Source organism: Scyliorhinus canicula, chromosome 3, assembly GCF_902713615.1.
Source record: "Scyliorhinus canicula chromosome 3, sScyCan1.1, whole genome shotgun sequence".
Classification (NCBI taxonomy): domain Eukaryota; kingdom Metazoa; phylum Chordata; class Chondrichthyes; order Carcharhiniformes; family Scyliorhinidae; genus Scyliorhinus; species Scyliorhinus canicula.
Genome location: NC_052148.1, coordinates 102,259,031 through 102,278,970, shown reverse-complemented (window position 1 = coordinate 102,278,970; position 19,940 = coordinate 102,259,031). Strand labels below are relative to the sequence as shown.

The window sequence follows — 19,940 nt, the reverse complement described above, 5'->3', positions numbered from 1 at the left end:
CTCGTGTCCTCTTCCCCTCCCCATTTGATCCAATTGATATTGATAGAGGCAAAAGTCATATTTGAAGCTAATCTGGATAAGGAGAACCCAATTCTTAGTAAGCCATGTACCAAGGGAAAAAAAAACATTATTTAAAACGGAGTCATTGATTTCTAGAATACAAAAATGTGTCTTGGACATTAAATACTTTATTTAAAGGTATTTACGTGCAAAGTAACACTAACATGTAATGCTTACATTTCAAGAACTGGCTTTAAACATTGAAATACAACATGCGTTCACGTAACAATCTTTCTTTGTGAATAGCAAATTCCAGAAAACTTCAGCATTACTGAAAAGATCCAGAAAATCCTAAAAGAAACTAGTTTCAATGAAAAACGAGCCCGTGTGATGGACATAGATGATTTCATGAGGTAAAGGATCATAGATCAGGAAAATTACAGGTTGCTTAAGAACATACATGTTTGTTCTATTCTTTTGTTTCCCCATCCCGTAACATTTGTAAACTCTGAACTATGAGGTCCACGGATCACTGATCTACTAGTAATGAGACTAACGTTGCAAAAATTGATTTATTAAGATGAGAACTTTTAGAACATCTTCATAAAAGCTTCTATGAATATGTAAAAAGGCATAATATGTAAAAGCGCTTGGCTAAGACAGATGTGGGTCCATTACAGGCAGTCAGGAGAATTCATGGAGAATAGAGAAATGGCGGATAATCTAAATGATTACTTGGTGTCTATTTCCAATAAAGAACATACAGGAAATCTCCAAGATGTAGAGATCTAAGGGACAAGGGAGAATGTGGAGTTGAATAAAATTAGAATAAGTAAGGTTTTATTGGAGAAATTAATGAAACTGAAACTTGACAAGTTCCTGATCTTGCGCATCCGTGAGTGTTGAAAAAGATTGCTATATAGTGGATGCATTGGTGATAATCTTCCAAAATTCAATAGATTTTGTAATTATTCCTGAAGATTGGTACATCAGTAGTAGGGAAAATGCTAGAATCTATTATAAAGGATATGATAAATGGACACTTGGCTAATCATTATCTGTGTGGGCATAGTCAACATGGATTTATGAATGGAAAATCATGTTTGACAAACCTGGGAGTTTTTTGTGGGCATTACTAACAAAACTGATAAAAGAGAGTTGATGGACATAGTATATTTGGATTTTCTGAAAGCTTTTGGGTGGCATAGTGATTAGCACTGCTGTCTCACAGCTCCAGGGTCTCGGGTTCAGTTCCAGCCTCGGGTTACTATCCGTGTGGAGTTTGCATTTTCTCCGTGTTTGTGTGGGTTTCTTTCCGGTTTCCTCCCACAGTTCAAAGATGTGCAGGTAAGGTTGATTGACCATGCTAAAATTGGCCCTTGGTGTCAAAAAGGTTAGGTGGGGTGACTGGGTTACAGGGCTAGGATGGAGGTGTGGGCTTAGGTGGGGTGCTCTTTCCCATGGCCACTGCCGACATGATGGGCCGAAGACTCCTTCTGCACGAGGGATTCTATGATTTTGATAAAATACTCCACAGTAAGTTGATTAGCAAAATAAAAGCACATGGCATTGGAGGCAAGATAATTAGCATGGATTAAGGGCAGGCTAACGGGCAGAAAACAGAGTAGGAATATATAAACTTTTAATTTAGAGTACCGAATAATTTTTTTCCAATTTAAGGGGCAATTTGGCATAACCAATCCACCTACCCTGCATATCTTTGGGTTGTGGGCGTGAGACCCATGCAGACACTGGAGAATTTGCAAACTCCACATGGACAGGGATCGAACACGGGTCCTCGGCGCTGAGACACAGCAGTGCTACCACTGTGCCACCCTCAACAGAGTAGGAATAAATGGGCATTCTCAGGTTGGCAGGCTGTGGCTAGTAGGGTACCACAAGGATCAGTACTTGGGCTCCAGCTCTTCACAACATATCAGTGATTTCAGATGTGGAGACCAAATGTAATATTTCCAAGTTTGTGGATGATACAAAGCTGGAAGGGAATGTGTTAGGAAAATGCAAAGCAGCTACAGGAGAATTTGGACAGTGAGTGGACAAGAATATGGCAGTTGGAATATAATGTCGAAAAATGTGAGGTAACCCACTTTGGTAGAAGGAACAGATGTGCAGAGATTTCCTAAATGGTAAGAAAATAGAAAGTGCAGATGTAAAATGGGACCTGGGTGTCCTTGTCCATAAGCCACTAAAAACTAACATGCAGGTGCAGCAAACTAGATGGAAGGCTAATGGAATGTTAGCTTTTATCGCAACAGGATTCAAGTATAGGAGTAGAGAAATCTTGCTTCAATTGTATAGAAGCTTGGTTAGATTGCACCTAGAATACTGTGCAACTTTGGGCCCCTTATCTCAAAGGATATTATTGCCAGAGAGGGAGTACGACGACGGTTCACTAGACTTGTTCTCTGAATGGAGGGAGTGTCTTGTGAACAGAGATTGGGCAAACTAGGCCTGAATTCTCTAGAGGTTCGAAGAATGAGAAGTGACCGTGCTGCAGGATAGGACAGTGGTTACACTGTTGCTTAACGGCTCCAGGGTCCCAGGTTCGATTCCGACTTGGGTCACTGTGCGGAGTCTGCACGTTCTCGGTTTCCTCCAGGTGCTCCGGTTTCCTCCCACAAGTCCTGAAAGACATGCTGTTAGGTGAATTGGACATTTTGAATTCTCCCTCCGTGTACAACAGGCGCTGGAATGTGGCGACTAGGGGCTATTCACAGTAACTTCATTGCAGTGTTAATGTAAGCCTACTTGTGACAATAAAGATTAGTAAATTGAAATGATCTAATTGAACGTTTCCAAAATACATAACTGCATCTACCCTGTCTATTCCTTAAGTTTTCCCTTTGTTGGGAAGTATGGAACAAGTGGGAACTATTTTAAATTAAGGGAGAAGCTACATAGAACCGAGATGAGGAGAACTTTCTTTGCACAGAAGGTTGTGAATTTTTAGAATTCTTTATTCCAGAGGGCCATGAAAGCTGAGTCATTCAGTATGTATAAGGTGGAGATTGATAGATTTCTCATTAACAATAACATAACGGGTTATGGGGATAGTGTATGTAAAAAACATTGAAATGTCGGATCAGGGGCACACGGTGGCGCAGTGGTTAGCGCTGCTGCCTCACGGCGCCGAGGACCCGAGTTTGATTCTCGGCTTAGGTCATTGTCTGCACGTTCTCCCTGTGTCTGCGTGGGTTTCCTCCCACAAGTCCCAAAAAATGTGCTGTTGGGTGAATTGAATATTCTGAATTCTCCCTCCATGTACCCTAACAGGCGCTGGAGTGTGACGACTAGGGGATTTTCACAGTAACTTCATTGCAGTGTTAATGTAAACCTACTTGTGACAATAAGAAAGATTATTGAATATTCACTATTCATAGGGATTTGGAGAATTCTTCAGAGTTTTAATGAAAAGTTTTATTTTTATCAGTTTTAATAAAATGTGGATCTGTTGATTTCATAAATCAGGGTGGTACAGTGGTTAGCACTGATGCCTCTTAGCGCCAAGAACCCGGGTTCGACTCTCACCTTGGGTGACTGTCTATATGGAGTTTGCACGTTCTACCAGTGTCTGCGTGGGTTTCCTCCAGGTGCTCCAGTTTTCTCCCACAGTCCAAAGATGTGGTTAGGTGGAGTGGCCATACTAAATTGCCCCTCAGTGTCCAAAAGGTTAGGTGGGATTATAGGAATAATGCGCTCTTTGAGGGTTGTGCAGACTCGATGGGCCAAATGATTGCCTTCTGTATTATAGGGATTCTATGATTTATACCCAAAGACATTCCAGACATTTGATTTGAGCATTCAAATTAAACATTTAGCAATACAGTATTATTTATAGCATGTAAAGCTTTGTATCACATTGTAGCACGTATTTTTCCACTGACATCCTTGCCACATAAAGTTGCGTACACTTTATACACTCTTGCCGTTCGCCATCGCGAAGTTGTTTACCTGCACGAATATAGTTGTAGACTTACCTTAGAGCATAGAATTTACAGTGCAGAAGGCCATTCGGCCCATCAAGTCTGAACTGGTTCTTGGAAAGAGCACCCTACTTAAGCGCACGCCTCCACCCCTATCCCTGAACATCACCTAACCTTTTTGGACACCTAAGGGCAATTTAGCGTGGCCAATCCACCTAACCGGCACATCTTTGGACTGTGGGAGAAAGCCCACACAGACACTGGGTGAACGTGCAGACTCTGCACTTGTTGGAACACTCGCCTTTCCCACCGAGAATGCATGCATTGGGCAGGGATGTACTGCTGAGGCTGTATAAGGCTCTGGTCAGACCCCATTTGGAGTATTGTGAGCAGTATCGAAGGAAGGATGCGCTGGCCTTGGAAAGGGTCCAGTAGAGGTTCACAAGAATGATGTCTGGAATGAAGAGCTTGCCGTATGAGGAACAGTTGAGGACGCTAGGTCTGTACTCGTTGGAGTTTAGAAGGATGAGGGGCGATCTTATTGAAACTTGCAGGATACTGTGAGGCCTGGATAGAGTGGATGTGGAGAGGATGTTTCTACTAGTAGGAAAAACTAGAACCAGGGGGCACAATCTCAGACTAAAAGGACAATCCTTTAAAACAGAGATGAAGAGGAATTTCTTCAGCCAGAGGGTGGTGAAACTGTGGAACTTTTTGCCCCAGAAGGCTGTGGAGGCCAAATCACTGAGTGTCTTTAAGATAGAGATAGATAAGTTCTTGATTTAATAAGGGGATCAGGGATTATGGGGAGAATGGAGATGAGAAAAATAAGAGCCATGATTGAATGGCAGAGTAGACTCGATGGGCCGAGTGGCTTAATTCTGATCCTATATATGGCGACTCTACGTACGCAAGTTTGGTGTTTGCGAATTCGTACATTGTGACAATTCGTGAGAACGGATTCCCCGCAAGCAGTTAAAAATGTTAATGCTAGCCTACACAAGAAATGAGGCTTCTGTTGAAATCAACTTTTAAGTCTCCAGGGAAAACCTTATTAACATTCATCTGTTTATCCTGCAGCTTACTTCATGGTTTCAATTCACAAGGAATCCACTTCTCGTGAAGCATTATATCTGAAGATTAGTTGTAGATGAGATCTGATTGTAAATACAAACAGAAAATGAATAACTGTTCTACTTGAATAAAATGTAATGAGTTACTTTTGTAATATATCCTTTTAAAAATAAATTATGCATTTGTATAGTTGAATTTTGTGCCTATTATAATTTTGTTGTCCATTACAGGGGTTCACAGACTGGGTTCCGTGATGAGGGGCAAGGTGTGGGGAAGAGGGCCTGAGGGTTTTTTGGGGGGGGGGGGGGGAAATAAGGGGACAGAAAGCAGGGCCTGAGGGGTGTGGGAGAAAAGAGTGGGGTCTGCAAGGGACGGTTGGAGGTAGGGAGCAGGGCCTACAGGGGAGGAGTGGAGTACGCAAGGGATGTGACAAATGGAGGATTTTATGAATATTGGATTATAAATGTTTGGGCCCTTTTGGAGCCAGAAGGTGAAATTGAACAGAGGATTGTGTTTTCAGTCTGGGCTAATGCACTGTGGTTTGACTGGGGAAAGTCCCCAGGGCCTTAATGTGTTTTTCAGCTTGGGAGATGTCATTGCTGGATGGGGCTATGGGATTCAGGGATTTTGAGAAAGCTTTGCTGAGGATTTGAAGTCCGACCTGGCAACCCTTGTTTTGACTACAAGGCAGTTTTCTCTCAGGATAAGCAGAGTAGTCTTGTCTCAAGACCAGGAAGAAGGAGAAACAAGCCAGATGGAAGAGTTTTTTAACATCCAGTCAGAGTTTTCAGGGGTTCCAACATGAGTCCATTATGCTATGCCATGCTGATTTGAAGATGAATTGAGAGCTGTATGTTTCTTGTTTAATGGGGAATTGTAAGCTGTTCTTTTTGGGTATGAAGTTGAGTTTAATATTGTAGGGCAGCACGGTGGCGCAGTGGTTAGCTTTGCAGCCCATGGCGCTGAGGGCCCGGGTTCGAATCCCGGCCCTGGGTCACTGTCCGTGTGGAGTTTGCACATTCTCCCCGCGTCTGAGTGGGTTTCGCCCCCACAACTCAAGATGTGAAGGATAGGTGGATTGGCCACGTTATATTGCCCCTTAATTGAAAAAAAAATAATTGGCTCTAAATTTAAATAAAAGTTTAATATTGTATTCATAATAAAGTTTTATTTAAAAAAAAAAATATACCAAATCCTTATTTATTCATGCAAACACGCCTGGAGTGAATCCTTCTTTCAGCAGTCTTACAAAGTAAACTAAATATTGGGGTTTCGATCTAGCACCCGATCCTTGTTGGGATCTGGTCTGGGATTGTAAGAGGGGGAGGGAGTGAAGCCTGCCTCGTGGGTGGTGTGTTGTGGGGATGGGGAGAATCGGAGTAGCCGGGCCTCAGATGAGCTTGTGTGAGAATCTGTGTCCAATATAAAATTCTAACATTCCAGCTCCCATTTGAATCAATGGATCAGCAATACTCCCATAAAAACAAAGCTAAGACCAAAGTATGTTTTTTAGAACATTTTTAATTATAGTAAACTTGTACATACAAGAAATAAAAAATACTTTAAATTAGGTTTATACTTATTGTGCGAAAACAATTTTTGTTTGTGATTTGGCTCTTCAACACCAAAATAATATTTCTCAGGAGTTCCTTCAGTACTCTTTGGAGGTCAAAAGTGTTCCGTGGATGGAAAGGCTTGGGAAACCTTTGTCTATTATATCATTTACCAATTCAATAAGTATACAGCGATGTGGCAGAGAATTGCTTTTTTAAAAAAAAAAGTCCAAGTCTTGGGAGATTTTGCAGTCTCAATGCATTTTTGGTAGATCTATGAGCAATGCATTACCTATTCTCAGCTTCTGGATCTAACTGGTCTTCAGCCTGTTTGTAATGCACTAGAATCATAGAAAAGTTACATCACAGAAGGAGGTCATTCAGCCCATCATGTCCGTACCAGCCTGAGGACACCGAGGTGACCTTTCTAATCCCAACATCCTGCACCCGGTCCATCGCCCTACTGGGATCATTTGAGCTTTGATGGCTGTGTCATTTTCTGATTTCAACCTGTTTCCATCTCATAAATTTTAGTTTCCAATTTGCTTGTTTTAATTTCCTTAGTAACTGAATGGATCAGTTTCCCTTTACAGTTGGGGGTCCATCAAAAATCCATCGCAGAATCTTAAATGTTGACCAAATCACCATTTAGTCTTTTAACTTCCAAGGAATACAAAACCAATTTGTTCAGCCTTGGAGCCCCATTATCAATCTCATAAGTCAAACCTACAGTCTCCCCAAGGCTTAAGGTAACGACTAAGTAGAGCTTTGGATAACTGAAGAAAGCCTCCTAACTCTGTGTTCTATTCATAGAATCATTTTTTAAAACAAATAATTTTTATTCAAATTTTCACAAAAAAGAAAACAATAACAGAAAATTCTAAGAACAAAAAGAACAGACCCCCCCCCCCCCCCCCCCCCCCGTAAATGCAAAAGAGAAACAATAAATTAATGCCCGTCGTTGGCAAAAAACAGATATTCAACCCAAAACAAAAACAGCGACAATCCCCCTCCCCCCCCCACCCCGGGTTGCTGCTGCTGCGGACCTTTTGTTTTTACTGTTCTGCCAGGAGATGTAGGAATGGTTGCCATCTCCTGAAAAACCCCTGCACTGACCCCCTTAGGGCAAATTTCACCCTCTCTAATTTAATAAACCCCACCATATCGTTGACCCAGGCCTCCACGCTTGGGGGCCTCGCATCCTTCCACTGAAGAAGAATCCTCCGACGGACTACTAGGGACGCAAAGGCCAGAACACCGGCCTCTTTCGCCTCCTGCACTCCCGGCTCCACTGCAACCCCAAATATTGCGAGTCCCCAGCCTGGATTGACCCTGGATCCTACCACACTCGATACGGTCCTTGCTGCACCCTTCTAAAATTCCCCCAGCGCAGGGCATGCCCAGAACATGTGGACATGGTTTGCTGGGCTCCCTGAGCACCTAATACACCTGTCCTCGGTCCCAAAAAACTGGCTCATCCTTGTCCCAGTCATATGAGCCCTATGCAGCACCTTAAACTGTATGAGGCGAAGCCTCGCACACGAAGAGGAGGAGTTCACCCTTTCTAGGGCATCCGCCACGTCCCCTCCTCAATCTCCTCACCCAGCTCCTCCTCCCATTTATCTTTCGGCTCATCCACCGAGGCCTCGTCTATCTCCTGCATCACCTGGTACACTTCCGAGATCCTCCCCTCTCCAACCCATACCCCTGAGAGCACCGTGTCCTGAACCCCACGCGGCGGCAGCAGAGGGAACCCCGCCACCTGCCGCTTGACAAACGCCCTTACTAGCATGTACCTAAAGGTGCTCCCGGGGGGAGCCCAAACTTCCCGGCTATGAACAGGTCCCCCAGCCTCCTGACACCTGCCCTGTGCCAACTCAGGAACCCGCCATCAATTCTCCCCGGAACAAACCGTTGGTTCCCCCGTATCGGGGACCCCATCGAGGCCCGCACCTCCCCCCGTGCTGCCTCCATTGCCCCCAAATCATGAGGATAGCTGCCACCACCGGGCTCGTGGTATACCTCGTTGGAGGGAACGCCAGCGGTGCCGTTACCAGCACTTCCAAGCTCGTGCCCACACAGGATGCCATCTCCATCCTCTTCCATGCTGCCCCCTCCCCGTCCATTACCCACTTCCGCACCATCGCTGCGTTGGCAGCCCAATAATACCCACAGAGGTTGGGCAACGCCAGCCCCCCCATCCCTGCCCCGCTCCAAGAACACCCGTCTCACCCTTGGAGTCCCGTGTGCCCACACAAACCCCGTAATGCTCCTGTTAACCCGCCTGAAAAAGGCCTTCGGGATAAGGATGGGGAGGCACTGAAACAGGAACAGAAACCTCGGGAGCACCGCCATCTTGACTGACTGCACCCTACCCGCCAAAGACAGCGGCAGCATATCCCACCTCTTAAACTCCTCCTCCATTTGCTCCACCAGCCTTGAGGTTTAGCTTATGCAAGGCCCCCCAGCTCCTGGCCACCTGAACCCCCAAGTACCTGAAGCTCCTCTCCGCACTTTTCAGTGGGAGCCTCCCAATCCCCCTCTCCTGGTCCCACGGGTGTACCAAAAACAGCTCGCTTTTCCCAAAATTAAGCTTATACCCTGAAATCCCCAAATTCCCGGAGAATCCCCATCACCACCGGCATTCCCCCCACCGGGTCCGCCACATACAATAGGTCGTCCGCATAGAGCGACACTTGTGCTCCTCCCAACCCCGGACCAGCCCCCTCCAATCCACCGACTCCCTCAGCGGCATAGCCAGGGGTTCAATTGCCAGCGCAAAAAGTAGGGGGGACAGGGGACACCCCTGCCTCGTCCCTCGGTATAGTCGAAAATACTCCGACCTCCTTATTCGTGGCCACACTCGCCATCGGGGCCTCATACAACAGCCTCGCCCAACTGACAAACCCCTCCCCAAACCCGAACCTTTCCAGCACCTCCCACAAGTACCCCCACTCGACCCTATCAAAGGCCTTCTCCGCATCTAGCGCCACCACTATCTCCGCCTTCCCCTCCACCGCCCGCATCATAATAACGTTCAAGAGCCTCCGTATATTAGTGTTCAGCTGCCTGTCCTTCACAAACCCCGTTTGATCCTCGTGGCTAAGATCTTTGCCAACAACTTGGCGTCCACATTCAGGAGTGAGATCGGCCTGTATGACCCACACTGCAGGGGATCCTTGTCTCGCTTAAGGATCAAGGAGATCAGTGCCCGAGACATCGTCAGGGGCAAAGCCCCCCCCTCCCTCGCCTCGTTGAAGGTCCTAACCAACAGGGGGCCCAGCAGGTCCGTATTCGCCTTGTAAAATTCAACCGGGAACCCATTCAACCCCAGCGCCTTCCCTGATTGCATATTCCCTATCCCTTTAACCAGCTCCTCAAGCTCAACTGGCACCCCCAGACCCTCCACCCATCCCTCCTTCACCCTTGGGAATCTCAGCCGATCCAAAAATCGCCCCATCCCCCCCTTCTCCGCCAGAGGTTCGGACCGATATAGTGTCTCATAAAAGTCCCTGAAGACCCCATTAATGTCTAACCCCCTCCGCACCACATTTCCTCCCCGGTCCTTAACTCCACCAATCTCCCTAGCCGCATCCCGCTTACGGAGCTGGTGTGCCAGCATCCTACTCGCCTTCTCCCCATACTCGTACACCGCACCCTGAGCCTTTCTCCATTGAGCCTCCGCCTTTCTGGTGGTCAACAAGTCGAACTCAGCACGAAGGCTGCGCCGCTCCCTCAGCAATCCCTCGTCCGGGGCCTCCGCGTACCTCCTGTTCACCCTCACCATCTTCCCCCACCAATCTCTCCCTTTCTCTCTGCTCCCCTCTCTCCCTGTGGGCCTGAATGGAGATCAACTCCCCCCGAACCACCGCCTCCCAGGCCGTCCCCACTCGGACCTCCCCATTTTCGTGGCCTCCAGGTACCTCTCGATGCATCCTCAAACCCGCCCCCTCACATCCTCATCCGCCAGCAGCCCCACCTCCAAGCACCACAACGAGCGCTGGTCCCGCTCCTCCCCCAGCTCGAGGTCCCCCCAATGCGGGGCATGGTCAGAAATGGCTATCGCCGAGTACTCAGCGTCTATTACCCCCGCAATCAGCGCCCTACTCAAAACGAAAAAATCAATCCGGGAGTAGGCCTTATGCACATGGGTGAAGTATGAAAATTCCCTGGCCCTTGACCTCGCGAACCTCCATGGATCCACCCCTCCCATCTGGTCCATAAACCCCCTCAGCACCTTAGCTGCCGCAGGCCTCCTACCCGTCCTGGAACTGGATCGATCTAGTGGTGGATCCAGCACCATGTTGAAATCCCCCCCCCCCACCCCCCCACCCACCATTATCAGGCCCCCCACCTCCAAATCTGGAATCCGGCCCAACATGCGCCGCATGAAACCTGCATCATCCCAATTTGGGGCATATACATTGACCAGCACCACCTGCTCCCCTTGCAGCTTGCCGCTCACCATCACATACCTCCCGCCGCTGTCTGCCACCACACTCAATGCCTCCCTCTTCCCCACCAGGATCGCCACCCCCCCCCCCCCCCCCCCCCCCAGTGTTTTGCATCCAGCCCTGAATGAAACACTTGGCCCACCCACCCCTTCCTCAACCTAACCTGATCCGCCACCTTCAGGTGCGTCTCCTGAAGCATAGCCACGTCCGCCTTCAGCCCCCTCAGGTGCACGAACACGCGGGACCGTTTAACCGGCCCATTCAGTCCCCTCACATTTCAGGTGATCAGCCGGATCGGAGGGCCACCTGCCCCCCTCGACTAGCCATCACCCTTCTGTAATCTGCCACGTGCCCACGCCCCTGCTCAGCCCGTTCCCCACAGCTACAGACCCCCATCCCGACCCCCTCTGCACGTTCCACCTCCTTGGCCATTCCAGCAGCAACCCGGTATCCCCCCCCTCCCCAAAGCTAGGGGCCCCCTAGCTGCGTACTATTCATAGAATCATAATAGCAAACATTCCATTTGCCTTTTTGGTTACTTTCTGTAAGTTGTGAATAAATACATGCATTAAAGTCCTTGCTCTATCTCCCACCACTCAGCCAATTTTTGAACTAGGTCAATCATTTCACTCTATTACATGAGCTTCAACTAAGTCTCTGAGGAAGGGTTTCATCAAATGCCTTCTAGAACTCCAGCTAAATAGCACCCATAGATAATACCCCTGTCCATTACTTTGTCAGCTCTTGAAAAAAATTCAGTCATATCTAAAGATGACCGACCCTTTACTGATCTGTGCTTGTGCTGATCAGCCACTCGCACAATGTGCACTTGCAGCTAGAAATACTGGATAATGGTTAAACATACAAACACAATGTTTCTCCAACCAAGACGCACAGGGCACTGCGATTAACCCCCCCACCCCCGTGCCAAGGTGCACCAAGACACTGTGATAACTTGACTCAACATGGGCCAGGTATTCAAATTCCTTTTGTATAGTTTGTTGTCTCACTAACTTAATAAGCTAAATCATTGAGCATCTTTTTGTCATATTTATAAAAAAAAAACAATACTGACCAGGTTGTGCTACATGCTAGTACAGACTGCAACAATACCTGAGCAATTGCAAATACAGCATATGCCCATTTTCTGATCTTATGATGGAGAGATTATTGATTTAGCAGCTGAAAATGGATGGGCCTTTTGACACTATCCTACAGCACTTCTGCAGCAATGTCCTTTGACTGAGAATTGACCACCAATAGCTTTTTTTTCTGCTTTGTATAATTCCAGCCCATGTTCACAGACATTGGTGCTCCTTTGTGTCAAATGTTGCCGTTGTCAAGAGCACTTGCAGTTCACCTCTAGAGTTCTGTTTTGTACTGTTTGGACCAAGGCTGAGAGGAGGTCTAGAGAGAAGTGGTCCTGGTGAGATCCAAACTGATAGCATGGTTGGCAAGTTCCATTATTTTGCTGATGAATGAGGGTAGATTGACAGCGTGGTAATTTGGAGGACTGGAGTATCCTGCAACCATGTGGTCAAGAACAAAGTGGTCGGCCTGATTCAAGGTTTCTCACGTGGACCCATCAAGCATAACCTGGCGGCTGTCAAAATCCAGTCAGAAATTTGAAGCTGGTTTCCTATTGTGCTGGAGTATGAAAAGCAAGAAACCATTATTGAAGCTTTGCAGCACCTGAAAACTACCATTCACTAGGTTTTGGAATTCGACAACGGTGTGACAGAAAAATCGTAGCAATACACTATTTTATGGCAACTTGTGCTGCTCACTATTTCATGTCAACAAGGTCCCAGTACCTACAATCCACCTCAACCCAATTAAGTAGTTGAAAGGAAACTCCTATCTCTGCTTGCGTTTAAGGTCAAGAATAACCATTCACTATGTTTTGGAATTTGACAATGGTGTGACAGGAAGATGGTAGCATTACACTATTTTATGGCAAATTGTGCTGCTCACTATTTCACTTCAACAAGGTCCCAATACTGACAATCCACCTCAAACCAATTCTTAAACTGTTGAAAGGAAAGAAAACTCCTAAGTCTGCTTCTGAGTTTAAGGTCAAGAATAACCAGGCAAGGATTTGCTCTGGTATGTTCAGTTTTACTGGTAAAACATGAAATGAAATGAAAATCGCTTGTCACGAGTAGGCTTCAATGAGGTTACTGTGAAAAGCTGCTAGCCACATTCCGGCCGAATGGCCTCCTTCTGCACTGCAAATTCTATGATATCTATGACCCGGCCACCCATCAGGCCAAGAGGAGGCCCACGTTGTTTGAACAAATGACAGATAGCACATGGCTACGCTAAATTTCCCCTTAATTGGAAAAAATAATAATTGGGTCCTCTAAATTAAAAAAAAAACTGACAGGACCAAGCCCCACAAGATGCCCAGGCAGCAGGATTCTCTGCCATGACCCGGATGCCCCAGGTCCAGGAGCGTGTTGCCTTGCATACACCAGGCCAGCTTGGAGTGCCCACCATCAACCGGAAGGGGTTCCACTCCCAAAACATACAGCTTGTGTGTGACCACAACATGCAGGTCATGCACATGTGTACACGCTTCCCAGAGAGTGTGCACAACAGCTACATCCTGGGACAGTCAGACATCCCCGGCCTCCTCGTGAACCACCCCAGGCTGGCCGGCTGGCTCTTGGGGGACAAGGGGAATCCGCTGAGGACCTGGCTAATGACGCCAGTATGGAGGCAGGAGACCAAAGCAGGGCAGCATGGTGGCGCATTAGTTATCACTGCTGCCTCATGGCGCTGAGGTTCCAGGTTCGATCCCATCTGGGTCACTGTCCATGTGGAGTTTGGGTGCTAGGCCTTTTCTCATTAGAACGGAGAAGGATGAGGGGCGACTTGATAGAGGTTTATAAGATGATTAGGGGAATAGATAGACAGTCAGAGACTTTTTCCCCGGGTGGAACACACCATTACAAGGGGACATAAATTTAAGATAAATGGTGGAAGATATAGAGGGGATGTCAGAGGGAGGTTCTTTACCGAGAGTAGTGGGGGCATGGAATGCACTGCCTGTGGAAGTAGTTGAGTCGGAAACGTTAGGGACCTTCAAGCTGCTATTGGATAGGTACATGGATTAGGGTAGAATAATGGAGTGTAGGTTAACTTCTTAAGGGCAGCACGGTAGCACTGTGGATAGCACAATTGCTTCACAGCTCCAGGGTCCCAAGGTCGATTTCGACTTGGGTCACTGTCTGTGTGGAGTCTGCACATCCTCCCCGTGACTGCGTGGGTTTCCTCCGGGTACTCCGGTTTCCTCCCACAGTCCAAAGATGTGCAGGTTGTGTGGATTGGCCATGATAAATTGCCCTTAGTGTCCAAAATTCTATGATTAACCTAGGACAGAAGTTCGGCGCAACATCGTGGGCTGAAGGGCCTGTTCTGTGCTGTATTTCTCTATCTCTATCTATACTCCCCGTGTTTGTGTGGGTTTCACCCCCACAACCCAAAGATGAGCAGGCTAGATGGATTGGCCACGCTAAATTGCCCCTTAATTGGAAAAAATGGAGGTGGAGGCAGTCAGCTACTTACCTCATCCTGTGGGCTTCGATGCCCAGGATGTCCTCTGGAGGCTCTGCACTTTTCGGCAGTGCATGCACAGCTGTGCCGCACTGTCCTGTGTGCTGGCTGCAAGATGCGGCCTCTTAAGAGTGCTGGAATTCAGGGGAGCTAGTGCCCACCATTCCCACTCCTTCGGACGGGTCCTGGTTGGAACCCAGCGCCCCATCCTTCTGGTCGGTGCCCATACCGCCCTGGGTTCACCTCGGGACGGAGCAACAGCTGGTTCGTGCTCCTGCATCATGTGGCTGTGCCAGCCCTGGCGGCTCCCCGATGTCTGCACCATTGTGTTGACGCCCTCAGCGAGGCTCCTCGGTGACTGGGCTATGCTCTGCACTGCCTCGGCAATGCTCACCTGTTACTGGGACAAGCTCCACAGTGCCTCTGCCATTTCCATCCGAGAGCGTGACATGACCTGCAGCTCATCAAGGTCAGCCTAGTTCTGGGGCACATCCCCCAGCGAGTTGGACACTGTCGAAGCCCACAGCCATGGCCGTCACGAACTGTGCCACGCCTCTGACACCTCCACTAATACTGCTGACATCGGGCACCAGGTTTTTCACTGCGATTGCCATCCTAACAGTGTTGGCCTCGGTGCCATGTATTACCGCCGCCATCTCCTGCACCTGTAGCCTCTGGGATTCCTACAATCGGCTATGGACCTGCTAGGAGTGTCGCTGACTCCCTCGGAATGTTCTGGCTGCTCCATAATGTTTCCAACAGCTCCTGGATAGCCTGGTCCATAGGCTCAGCATCTGGCTGGGACCCAGCTGGGTCCTGGGAACCAACTGACCTCTGACTGCTGTCTCGCCTGGGGGCTCCTGCCTCCCACTGATATGCAACTGGGTGGTGCTCACCAGATTGTGTCCCAGAGGCCTGACCACTAACGTCGCCAGAGGTGTGTGTCTCTGCGCTGGTGGAAGGTGCGGATGACACCAATGACGCGTCTATTGTGGCATCCTCAGAGTGGTCTCATGGGAGGCAGGGGATGCGGCCACCCGGGATGGGCCAGTGTCATCAGTTGGAGAACCTGCGGGAGAATGGACATGTGGTCAGTATATATGGCATTAACAACTCACGTGTGACAGGTTCTCCGGGTGGGGCCTGGTGGCTCCTCACCTCTGCGGCATGTGCAACCTTCGCATTGGTGACTGCTCTGTCCTCGGCCATCCCCAGGGCTGTTCCTTGAAGATAGTGAGGATGTCCAGCACCCCTCCGCCAGTCTGGGCCCTTTCACGGCGATTTTGGGAGAGCTTCTCCTGCGGAGACACAAAGGGCATCGTGAGCCACACGCGTGGTTCACAGGGGTGGGGGTAGAGGGCACATGCAGGGTTGAGGGGGCGGATTCTCGGGTGAAGGCGGATAGGTCACAGGGCTGGTTGGGGGGGGTCAACCCACGTGTGCAGCCGTTGTAGGTCATTGACCTTCTTGCAGCACTGAAGGCCAGTCCTCTTGGACACCCTGCTGCCACTTAGTCCCAGACAGCATTGGCTGCCCTGTGACTCACCCTCTGGGAACCTCGGGGGAGACAGGACATCCCCCCAGCTTTCCCAGATCTGCATCTCCAAACCTTGAGATGCAGGGGCTGGACGTCTCGCTGCCATGGCTGAGAGCTGAGTGGGTTTGGCTGTGCAACTGCTGTTTAAGTGCTACTTGAACTTGTTGGCAGGGGGCTGGCAAATCGATTGGCGAGCCTTTGCGTTGTGAAGCCCGTGGGGGCTTGTTAAGTGGAACAATTAACATTGTTTTGCACTGCCGGCCTCGCCAGGTCGAGCGCCGGGAAACTCATGGCAGTTCCTGCTTGCTACCACACTTATAAAATCTTTCTGGAGAATCGTGCCCAAGACATATTTCCTGGTGTTTTGGCAGAAACCCCTCCCTCAACCACCATGACCAAAAACAATTACCTGATAATTTACTGTGTTCAAAATTAGCTGTCACATCTGCTTATGTAACAGCATCTGTCACAGTGCCACCCTTCAGGTGGAAACAGGTTTGTCAACATGAGTTTAGATTTAAACTCTAATGACCAAAAGTAACTGCAAAATATGGGTTCCTAACCTCAACACATTTAAATTGACAAGCATAAATATTCACCGAGGTTTAACATTTAAAAGGTGGACACTTCCAAACAGTAATGCTAATGTGCTCAGCTGATCTTCAGACCACTGCAATGATTTACTTGTGGCAGCACTGTTGATTTTTCTCTTCCCAACCACCATTTTCTTTCCTTTGAATCCACCCAATCAGACATGGCTGAGCTGTCAGCATGCATGTGTGGACACTATATAACAGGTTAGTCCCAAATCCAGTTCTCAAAATTCACTGTGCATTTTTTTTCACATTAACACAATGTGGGCTTCACTGGCTAGACCAACATAAATTGCCCATCCTTAATTGCCCTAAATGCCTCAAGTCCATGTGATGTTGGTATACCCACAGTGCTGTTAGGAAGGCAGTTCCAGGATTTTAACCTGGCAACAGAGAAGGCACAGTGTTATAATTCCAAGTCAGGATGGTGTGTAGCTTGGAGAAGAATTTGCAGGCGGTGGTATTTTCATGCATCTGCCGTCCTTGTGCTTCTTGGTAATAGAGATCATGGGTGTGATTCTTTGTTGGTTGACGCTGAAATCGCGAAACGTGATTGGGCTGAGAATAGGTTCCGACGCTAAAATCACGGCACGTGCCGATTTGACGGCAAATTGCTTTCTCAGTCACTTCGACAGCAGCGTCAATGTGGTCCGGAATGCACATACAGTAAATACCATCTGCATGTCATTATGAAATGAAATGAAAATGAAAATTGCTTATTGTCACGAGTAGGTTTCAATGAAGTTACTGTGAAAAGCCCCTAGTCGCCACATTCCGGCGCCTGTCCGGGGAGGCTGATCCTGTATTCTCTGGGTCCTTCGCGATGCTCCGCCTCCGATGCGCTGGGTTCCCGTCTCCACGGTTCACTTGTGCTTTTAAAAATCGTAAAACTAGCAGATGGAGAGAGGGGAGGTACAGTAAGTGCCCAACATTGCCATAGTTTGCTGACAGTTGTGCCATTGGCCGGGGGGAGTAGCCGGGGTGGCCAGGAGGTGGGCTGTGGATGGACAGACACCATTGCTGCAGCTGGCAAGGCAGCCATGCAGCTGCACACACTGCCAACAGCCCACTGTGACCACAGGTCTTACAGGTGTTCCCCTAGGCCACCCCACTAGGTGCCCTTTGGCCCCAGCTGACCCATTAGCTGTATGGGTGTGCTCCAGCACAACCAGTGCCATCTTGTTGGCTGGGATGAGTGTGCGTGGTGATTGTAAAGTACATATGCGGATGCAGCTTGTCAGGCTCCCGAGTGTCAAACACAGACCCAGTGAATCCCGCACCGTTTTTCATTGGTTATCGATTGTGTTCCACGTGGCGCCAGTCCTAGTCCCTCCACAGTTGCTGAATCGATCCAGTTTTGATGCCAGTTTTGTTGTCGTGAAAGTCCACGAATTCTGTGTCGACGTCAACACTCAGAAATGGAGAATCCCGCCCCATGGATTTGGAAGGTGCTGTCGAAGTATCCTTGTTGAGTTGTTGCAATACATTTTGTAGATTGTACACAATGCTGCAACTGTGCATTGGTAGTGGAAGGAGTGAATTTTGAAGTTATTGGATGGGTACCAATCAAGTGAACTGCTATGTTCTGGATGGAGTCGACCTTGAGTATTGCTGGCGCTGTACTTATCCAGGCAAGTGGAGATGATTCCATCACACTCTTGACTTGTGCCTTGTAGATGGCGGTCAGGCTTTGGGGAGTCAGGATGCGAGTTACTTGCTACAAAATTCCCAGTCTCTAACCTGCTCTTGTAGCCACAGTATTTACGTGGTCAGTGCAGTTCTTTTTCTGGTCAACAGTAAGTCCCAGGATGTTGACAGTGGGGGATTCAGCGATTATAACAAACTGCAAGAGTATAAAACTCAAATGGTGATCATTATTCCCATTTTATTTAATTTTTTTTAGAAATCAGAAATGTCCTTGGGTTTTGGTTCTTTGATGTCTGCTAATGTCAATAGAGATGGTCCACATACTCTGACCAAAAATACTTTTGTGTGATTGATGTAAGAGTCATAATAGTTAAATCACTGCAGGTTTATCAAGAATAATGAACCAACACTCAATGATAAACAGCGGATAACAGGATACAGTATTGCTACATAGATTATATTCATGTTTAAATTCACAATTGCAATATTCTTTTGAATAGAACATTGTGCTGTATGAGTTACCCAGATATTTCCTGTTTCCATAACATTTATGTACCCAGTTCCTGTGGAAATAAGTTGTTTTAACGAGGCCATTAGACAACCTAAAAATGAGGAAGCAGCATTCTCTTTTCAGAGGGAATAAAATCAGCTAAGCGACATATGCAGCTACATTAATGGAGGAGAAAAGGCAGGAATATAAATGATAAAAAAGAAAGTCTCCTTAAATTCCTCTTTCAATTCCTAATTCTATGTCAAGAACCCTATTTAAAACTAATAAAATTCTGACTAGAAAATGAATAGAAAATGCCACAACATGATATCTGTAAGAAAAAGCAAAATGAGTGATGCACTGTGCTATTGCTAAGTTAACAAAGGCACTGAGTGTTACAAAACATGTTTAAAACAAAAAACTATTTCAAAATCCATGTTTCCATATCTAGTTTATTTTAATTTTTTTTGGTATTTTAGAATGGGCTACTTAGAAACTTAAGATCAAAACATCACAAAATGTACCTCAAAGTCAATCTTATACACAACCCCTCACTATTCTAAATGATTCTGTAACTGAAATTATTTTAAAGTAAAATATTATACTTCAGAATATCAATATTACAAGTGGGTGTCTTGAGCTGCCAAGATTAGGGTTCTCAACTGATGTTAAGTAACTATCAGTCCTAAATTGAAAACGAATTGAAAATCAAAAAGTGTTAACATATATTTTTTTGAATGCCCACAATTTCCAGTTGATTTATCATAATGAACATCATAGTTTATCAAAGCTCTCCAAAAATTATATTGTCATCTCTCGTACTAAATCATATCTCATGTGGCTCAAGTATGAATGATGTGAAGTTCTGATTGCATTAATGAAGACATTAAATACACATTTTACATTAATTGGAAGGATGCTGCGTTAAACTTAACTTTTCACATTCAGAAACATTTTACTGATGCTTGCAGGAGGCAAATTGGCAAAATGAACGAATTGAAATTTTGCATCGTCAGTATACAAATGAGATAAGAACAAGTGGTCGTTACAAATGAGAAATCATTAACTTGTACATTTTTGTCTAGCTGGA

General features: G+C 47.0%; 1 protein-coding gene across 4 annotated transcripts in view; it reads left to right on the top strand.

Annotated features, from left to right (window-relative positions):
• The window catches only part of dimt1l (DIM1 dimethyladenosine transferase 1-like (S. cerevisiae)), a 41,267-nt gene extending 36,054 nt beyond the window's left edge, over positions 1–5,213 (top strand). For all 4 annotated transcript variants that reach the window (XM_038791002.1, XM_038791001.1, XM_038791003.1 and 1 more), the window contains 2 exons: positions 307–413; positions 5,025–5,213. In XM_038791002.1, coding sequence (XP_038646930.1) covers positions 307–413; positions 5,025–5,067 — 150 coding nt within the window. In that variant the 3' untranslated portion in view covers positions 5,068–5,213. The remainder of the gene's footprint in view (positions 1–306; positions 414–5,024) is intronic.
• Positions 5,214–19,940: the final 14,727 nt, after the last annotated feature.